Source organism: Ceratotherium simum, chromosome 15 (genome assembly GCF_057802395.1).
Source record: "Ceratotherium simum simum isolate JZ-2026a chromosome 15, ASM5780239v1, whole genome shotgun sequence".
Lineage (NCBI taxonomy): Eukaryota > Metazoa > Chordata > Mammalia > Perissodactyla > Rhinocerotidae > Ceratotherium > Ceratotherium simum.
This window is the reverse complement of record NC_141914.1, coordinates 42129279-42137815: the sequence shown is the minus strand read 5'-3', so window position 1 is coordinate 42137815 and position 8537 is coordinate 42129279. Positions and strand designations below refer to the sequence as shown.

Below are 8537 nucleotides of genomic sequence, written 5' to 3'. Positions count from 1 at the left end.
ATGCTCCTGGCCAGCTGTTGTAATGCTCAGCTGCTTGTAGTTGTTGTGGGCCCTTCAGTCTCTTTATCAGGTGTGGGGAGCCCCAGTACAGTTGGCTGTAAGTTCTAATACCACATTTGTGTTGCAGTGTTTCTTTTAAGTGAGTAGGCCCCCAGTGTGGCAGGTTGTTAGGCTCAGGGCCTTACAATTGCTGTAAACCTCTAGCCTATTAGGTCTCTTGTCAGCTCTCTGGGGATTGCAGCTGGGTGGGGCTGGCCTCAGGCACAGGAGCACCCAATTGTTTCAGGCTTTGGAAGGTGGGGCAAACCTCCTATGTGGGTCTTTGAGAGGCACAAGTCTTCTGCAGCTGACAAGCCCTGTTGCCCACAGGTCCACACACACAGTCAACACAGTCCTGCCCCGTGTGAGTGCCCCGACCTCCCCAAGCGGACCCAGTCTCTCCACGGCGGGAGCCCCACACACTCCGCCACCACCCCACACTCTCCACCCGCTCCTTGTGCACACCCTGCCCCGCTCAAGTCAGCTCAGTTGCCAGGCTGCAGAGAATCCAGTCACCAATCTATGCAGGCCCACACATTGCCTGAGGGCTTGTTGTTGGGTGGGGCCAGTCTCTAGGGTGGGCTGCCTGCCCTGGCTGAGCTGGATTAAATCGGTGCTCTAGCGGGTGGAGCAGACCCTGGGCTAGCAGGTCTCAGGGAGAACTCCAATGGCGTCTGTGTCAGCACGCTCACACCAGGCCACAACAATGGCCACCGCCAATGTCCCAGTCCCTGGAGAGGTCTCACCCCTCACCGTGATGCACTCAGGGCCTATTAGGTGAGTCTCTTGTCACCGAAGCACTGTGTACCTTTCTTTCTGGTGATTTTAGGATGCTTTCTGGAACGGGTGAGTTTGTGCGCGGGCCCTTTAAGAGCCAGTTTTAGTTTCTTTGTGAACCGGGTTTTCTGGGGGTGCTACCCAATGCTTTAGTAGCAGGCAAAGTCAGATATTATGCCGCTGGTCTCGATTGTGCTGGGTCCACAAAATGCCCACAGCGGGGGCGCTCCCCGGCTCAGGGCCCCGCGCCTCCAGGGAGGGTGCGTACCTGTGAGCTGCTCCCGGCGGCCGTGACGCTGGCGGCTTGTGAAGGCGGCGTTTTTCCTCTCCAGAAGGGAGTCTCTGCCTCTTCCACCTCAGTTAGGATTGTCCGTTGTTGCAGGAGTTCCTCTTACCCAGTTTTCAGTTCTGTCTCAGGGGTAATTTTTCCACGAGTAGTTGTAAATTGGCTGTGTCCACGGGAGGAGGTGAGTTCAGAGTCTGCCTACGCCGCCATCTTGACTCCAATTCCTTATCATGTTTTTAAAGGGGTAAAAGTTATTTGTTTGAAATTGACAAATTTATTCTTAACAATAAAACACCAGAAACACCCGAAGACACAGAAATCCATAAACTAAATGACAGAGATTTCAAAATAGCTATCATAAAAACACTCAACAAAATACGAGACAACACAGACAAACAATTCAATGAGATTAGGAGTTTCTTCACAAAAGAGATTGAAATCATAAAGAAAAACCAATCAGTGCTGATGGAGATGAAGAACACAATGGAGGAGATAAAGGAGAATCTGGAATCTTTAAAGAACAGAGCTGACAATATGGAGGAAAGAATTAGTACTTTAGAGGATAGGAATACAGATATACTCCAGATGGAAGAGGAGAGAGAACTAAGACTAAAAAGAAATGAAGAAAGACTCCGAGAAATATCTGACTCTATTAGAAAATGTAACATAAGAATTATAGGTATTCCTGAGGGAGAGGAGAGGGAAAGAGGAACAGAGAGCCTATTCAAGGAAATAATAGCTGAGAATTTCCCAAATCTGGGGAAGGAGCAGGAAATACCAGTAAGCGAAGCCAACAGGACACCTATATATATTAACAGACAAAGGCCTTCACCACGACACCTAGTGGTAAGGCTAGCCAGGGTCAACGACAAAGAAACAATATTAAGGGCAGCTAGACAAAAACAAAAAATAACATACAAAGGAACTCCCATCAGGCTCTCAGCGGATTTCTCAACAGAAACTTTACAGGCTAGAAGAGACTGGAATGATATATTCAAAATACTGAAAGACAAAAACTTTCAGCCAAGAATACTCTATCCAGCAAAAATATCCTTCAAATATGATGGAGAAATAGTAACTCTTCCAGATAAACAAAAGCTAAGGGAGTTCATGGCCACGAGACCCCCACTACAAGAAATACTCAAGAAGGCCCTCAGGCCTGAAAAAAAGAAGAGAAAGGGAACACAAAGCTTGGAGGAAGGAGAAAAGTAGGTAGACAAACTCAGAAAAACACCAGAAACATTCCTATGAAAATCTATAACAAGATAATAATGTCCATTATTACTACCAATATTAAATGTATTTCAGAAGGTAGCTAGTATAATAATGCAGGAAAATCAAGAAAAATAATTCTTGTAAGCCAGACAACTGTTATCATTATTTGCAGATGATATGACTATGTACCTATAAAACCTAAGTGACTCAAGCAGAAACATATGAGAAAAAATTAGCAACCTGTAAAATTTTAAATTATGAAATGAATTTTAAAAAATCAGTAGTTTCTCATTATACCAGCAAAAACACGTTAGAAAATATAATACGAAACATTCTTTTCAAAATAAAATGCAAACATGAAACACCGAAGAATAGATTTAAGAATTGATCAGTATTGACATGAAAGAAAACATAAAACTTTATTGAATAAATGGAATCATACAAAGTTCTTGAATGTGGAGATGCAATAGAAACAAGTCAATTTGCTCAAATTAAAGTTGATATAACTTGATTTTAAAGTTAATCTAGAAAGTGTGAGAACAGCCAAGAAAAATTATGAAATTTTAAAAAAGAAGAATTATGACTAGGAATTATACTGCCAGCTATGAAAATATATTTTAAAGTCATGATAATTAGAAGTCTGGTACTGTTACATAATTAGAGAGCACAGTAGAATAGATTAGAATGCCTCAAAATATTGCCAATTATATGCCAACTTTAGTGTATGATGAGAGTAGCATTTAAACCAGGGAGGAAAAGATGGGAGTGTGATTGAATAGATGCATTTATCTCCTCTCGCTATGGAAACACTTCTAAAATATTAGTAAAAGATTTTTTAAAAAGCATAGAACTAAAGTACAAATGAATCAGGAGAGAAGACAAAAGCAGATGAGAGATGATAAATTTTTGGAAGACAGACAGCAAATGGAGGAATAGTTAACTAACTCAGCAAGGGAAGGAAACTATAACCTAGGTGACTACAGAGAGCGACACTGAAATGAAGTCCAGGCACAGTGGATGGTAGATAAGGTTGAAAATAAGGTTGAGAGATGTTTGTATCCTAAATCATAGGTCCCCTGCAACACTTTTCCCATAACAACAGCCAGCCATTTACCTAACCAGGCTGAAGAAAAGAGGATTATTTTCTTGGAAAATTGAGAAGGGGCTCCACTATCTAAAAAGCTATCTTCCTGCTCAATCACTCTAAAATGAAGCCTACCAATTTAAAAGCTTATCTTCTCTCCCCCTTCCCCTAAAAAAGCTCCAACCATATTTTTGGAACCTTTCTCTTAAATATGCATGGTACACCAAGGATTACTAGAAAATTAAGCAAAAACTCCAGTTGCAAATAGAAGGGCCAAAGCAAACAGAAAACAAACAAATTAAATCCTCAGAGGGAACAAAGACAAAAAAGACAAAAAAAAAAAAAACAGGTTTAAAAACCCCCTGTAATTTGTATCCTTAGAAGGATAAGAGAAGATATTGTGTCCATGAAATAATAGCAAGATAATATACAAAAAGAACAATCAGACTGAGAAAGAACTTTTTTGTGTGTGTGAGGAAGATCAGCCCTGAGCTAACATCCAATGCCAATCCTCCACTTTTTGCTGAGGAAGATTGGCCCTGGGCTAACATCCGTGCCCATCTTCCTCTACTTTATATGGGACGCCGCCACAGCATGGCTTGACAAGCCGTGCGTCCCTGCGCACCACAGATCCAAACCTACAACCCCGGGCGCTGAAGCAGAGCAGGCGCACTTAACCACTGAGCCACTGGCCCAGCCCCCTGAGAAAGAACTCTTAGAGTAAAAAAATGAGAACCAGAAAAACAATAACAGTAACAACCACAACAATAACAAATCAATGAAAGTGATGGTGAAGAGAAAGCTAAAGAAGAATTACAAAAAGTACAACACAAAAAAACAGAGATGGAATGGATAAAAGTATAGAACAAAGACTTTTTGAGGATCGATCCAGGCAGAAAAACCACTAAAGTAACGAGTTCCAGAAAAAAAGAACAGGGCCGGCTCCGTGGCTTAGCGGTTAGGTGCGCGCGCTCTGATGCTGGCGGCCCGGGTTCGGATACCGGGCGCGCCCCAGGGCACCACTTCTCCGTCCAACGCGAGGCCGAGTCCCACGTACAGCAACTAGAAGGATGTGAACCTATGACATACAACTGTCTACTGGGGCTTTGGGGGGAAAAAAAAAATGAATAAATAAAATCTTTAAAAAAAAAAAAAAAAAAAAAAAGAAAAAAAGAACAGATAGTGTAGGAAGGAGTAAATTATCAAATAATATATGAAACAAAATGTTCCGGTACTGAAGATCTGAGTTTCAAGATTAAAAGGGCCCACTGATTACCAGCAATCTCCAACTCTTCTGGTCATTAACAATAATTGGCTACTGGTGGCCATCTGGCCTCTATTACTTTGGGGAACCATCATTGTTATGGCTATTAAAATGCCCAATACTGAGACTGTTTTTTCTTCCATCAGCACTGCCCCGCAGAGGACAGCTACTACTGGATCCTTAGTGATGCTGGTGCCTCTCTCAGTGGCAGATTCCTAACGGCCTTAGTGAACGGTGTGTCCACAGCACCTTCTTTAGAACGTCTGTTGTTGGTCTTCTGGTCTTTCATAATATATCTATTGCAACATGCCCCCTTCCTTCAGCCTCTATTCCTTTCTCTGTCACCTACCAGGAAAACTCAGGTATTTTGATGTCACTGGACATGGGCCATTAATTTTTCCAGATGTCTAAGGGCTACCCTAGCAGTGAGCTTGCCATATTTCCTGTGGTCCTGGCCAGGATGATACAGCCCATGTCCCAGGAAAGTTCCTCAAAAACAGTGAATTGTTGCAACAGTATGCCTCTCTACCACACTTTACCAGGCCACCACTAGTGAAATATTATTGGTTGAGCTGTCACCTCTTGCCAAGGATTATCCATGACAATGCATGCCCCACCTACCAAATAGGATGTTGTCCTCTATGCCCATCAGGTAGTGAGTGAACCAGTCCCAAGTCCCCATCTGTTTTCTTGGACCACTCTCAGTACAACTTGCATTAGTCTTCTGAGAAGTAGATGCCAAGACGGGATTAGACATGCAAGATATTTACTGGGGGAATGCCTATGAGGGATTACAGGGAGAGATTTTGAGGCAGCTAAGACAGTCATCAGACCATGACACAGGTCTGATTTCTTTAAAGGAGACAGGAAAGGAAGGAAGAAAGGTCTCAGACCATAGCACAATTCTAAGAAAGTTTGGCAAGGCTGATGCGAAGTCTTTGAGCCAAAGTCACTATCACAGGAGTCTCATGTCTCCCAGGAATGGGCTTGCCATTGACTTGGAGCAGCCTGTGGGAAGTGTGGCCTTGGTGTGAAGGCAGTCCTGGATTCAGAGCAATGAAGCTGTAGCTATCAATAAATTTTGTTTTCCATGCCAGGAGATCTGAGAAGCACTTTTATGGCCACTATTCTAGGTTGATGTGGTGTGTGTGTGTGTGTGTCTGTCTGTCTGTCTGTTTGCCTGTGTCGAGGAGGAGTTCTATGAACAAAGAACAGCATATGAGAAGACCTAGAGGTAAGAAAGCTTGACAGTTTCCGGAAATTGAAAGGAGGGCAAAGTAGGCATTAGCCAGGTTAGTAACAATTGAAATTAAGAATGGGATAAAAAGTGATCTAGTTGGAGGTAGTGTGTGTGCAAGGTCCAAAAGTGTGAACGTGTACATTGACAAAACTGCAAATGGTATAGCTGTTTGGAGCATAAAGTGCAAAGAGATTCAGAGAGGGAGAGTGGTCTGGGAAGAGGCTGGAGAGATAAGCAGGGACTTGGTTATGAATGGCCTTTCATAACCTAGTAAAGGGTTTGAGCTTTATCCTAAAAAAAATGGAGAGTTATAAAGGGCTTTAAGCAAGGGCATGTTGATCATGTTTGCATCTTAGAAGGATCACTGTGGCTGCAGCATGAAGAACAAATTAGAAAAGAGCAAGTGGGATCCATTTAGAATCCACTGTAGGAATTCAGGTAAGAGGTGACTCTGACCTGGGGTAGAATAGTAGCAATTGGGTTAGAGAGCTGAGACTGGTTCAACAGAAATTTAGGAGAGACTTAACAGAATAAAGAATCTAGGAATAATTGAATATAGGATATGCAGAAAAGGGACGGATTAATCATGGATGTTGCCCATGTTTCTTGCTTGGGATGTGGTAGAAGGTGTTGTCAGTCACACCCATAAGGAATGTAGGACAGGAAATTTTGGAGAATGATAATGGGCTTTGAACACATTGAAAGTGTTCAATGCAGAGGTGTGCAGTAGGCATTTAAATATGTGGGCCTGAACTTGGAAGCGAGATCTAGTTTTAAGAAACTGGAGTGGTCACTGTTGCCATGGGAGTAGACCAATTTCATAGGGAAGATATACTAAGTAAGATTAGAAACAGGGCCCAGGATAGAACAGTTCATTTATGGTTGCATGATATTCTGCTGTAGATTTCTACTATAAATTTACGTTGTTATTACCTTATTGTCAGACCTTAAAGTTTTTTTCTCCGGTTTTTAACTCTTACAAATAATCTTGCAGTGAACAGTTTTACTCATAAATGTTTGTCTAAATTTCAGATTATTTTCTTAGGACAGATATCAAAAGTGGAATTACTGGGATGCTGTCCTACTTTGAAGCAGTGAGGTACTTAGGAAACCAGTTGATTATTTCAAGGATTTTTATGAACAAAGTAGGGTGTGATATGGTTTGAGAAAAGATCCTGACTGATCAGTTCTTTCTAGGGAGAATGTAGTTGTGAAAACTTAATCTTTTCACAGCTTACTAAGGGAGGTTGGGCCTCTTTAGGGTCTCTCAGATATTAGAAGTTATTGGAGAAGTATTTGGGGGTCATTAGACAGAAACAAACCCTCAAAAGCATATTCACGTGGAATTTGTAAAGAACAAACTGAGAGTTCTCTCCATAGCTTTTCCAGGGAAGAGAGGAGTGGTGTTGAGTTTGAGGTTAGGAACATGGAGGACAGTTACCCAATGAGAAATTCTCCTTTGCTCTCTTCTTGGTAATAGTCATTTTTACTTTCTTCTCCTGTGCCCGGGTCTCAGTCAAATTTTGGCTAAAGCTGCTTTGTTTTTCTTTCTTTGTTGCTGTTTCCTTTTGAGGCAGCATGGGAAGATGCATGAACTTCAGAATCACGAAGACCTGAGGATATGCCTCAGTTCTTCCCCTTATTTGACAGTGTTCCAATTATTTATTGCAGCAAAACAAATCACCTCATAAAAGTGTGATATGGGCAGGGTTTGATAGGGATAGCTTGTCTCTGATTCACTGAGAATCAGTTGGTGTGGCTCAAAAACTGGAGGCTGGAGTCAGCTAAAGAAGGGTTTCTCAACCTTAGCACTATTAACGTCTTGGGCTGGATATTCTTTGTTGTGGGGGAAAGTGGATTGTAGGATGGTTAGCGGTATTCCAGTCCTCTACCCAGTAGATGCCAGTAGAACTCCCTCTCTAGTTGTAACAATGAAAAATGTCTCCAAAAATTGTCGAATGTCCCCTCAGGGTAGTTGGGAAGGCAACATTGCTCAGAGTTGAGAACCAACGTGAAGGCTTGTTCACTCACATCTGTGGTGGTTGATGCTGGCTATTGACTGAGACATTAGTGGAGACCAGTGTGTAGGCTGGAACACCCACATACAGTCTCTCCAAAATGATGGGCTCCCTTACAATGTGGTGGTCGAGTTCCAAGGGTGAGCATAAAGGGCAGGGGGCAAGGAAAGCCAGATTGTTTTTTATGACATAGCTCTGGATGACTTGCAGCTTCTGCTGCATTTGTTCATCTAGGCAGCCACAAAGGCCATTCCTAATTTCAAGGGGAGGGAAAATAAATTTCACCTTTTGATGAGCGACTCCATAAATGACTTATACATAATTGTTAATCATTATATATTTGTGGGTCTATATCCTTTCTAATTCTATTAGTATTATTTTGCTAGTGACTTAAGCTTCCCTGGGGTTCTCTCCAGAGAGTTCAAAGAAGAACTAGATAGTCTTCCTGGAAAGTGGCTTGGGGCCCAGAACTAGAGAATGGATGGTGGTTAGGTAGCAGTAGAGAAATTCCTATGTGGATCTGTGTGCAGAAAACTGCAGGATCAGGTATTCAGGGATAACGAGAATAACAATAACAACAAAAGGTGAAAATGTTTGCCTGGGACTGCATTAAT

General features: G+C 42.3%; 1 protein-coding gene and 1 long non-coding RNA gene across 3 annotated transcripts in view; one reads left to right on the top strand and one right to left on the bottom strand.

The window, feature by feature from the left end:
- Positions 1-407: 407 nt before the first annotated feature.
- The window catches only part of LOC147915187 (uncharacterized), a 74178-nt gene continuing 66048 nt past the window's right edge, over positions 408-8537 (bottom strand). For both annotated transcript variants that reach the window (XR_015554494.1, XR_015554493.1), the window contains exon 3: positions 408-1326. This is a non-coding gene — a long non-coding RNA (uncharacterized LOC147915187). The remainder of the gene's footprint in view (positions 1327-8537) is intronic.
- Positions 458-8537, top strand: part of LOC147915188 (uncharacterized) — a 59680-nt gene continuing 51600 nt past the window's right edge. The window contains exon 1 of the mRNA XM_087439975.1: positions 458-816. Within this exon, the coding sequence (XP_087296101.1) occupies positions 707-816 (110 nt within the window). The 5' untranslated portion in view covers positions 458-706. The remainder of the gene's footprint in view (positions 817-8537) is intronic.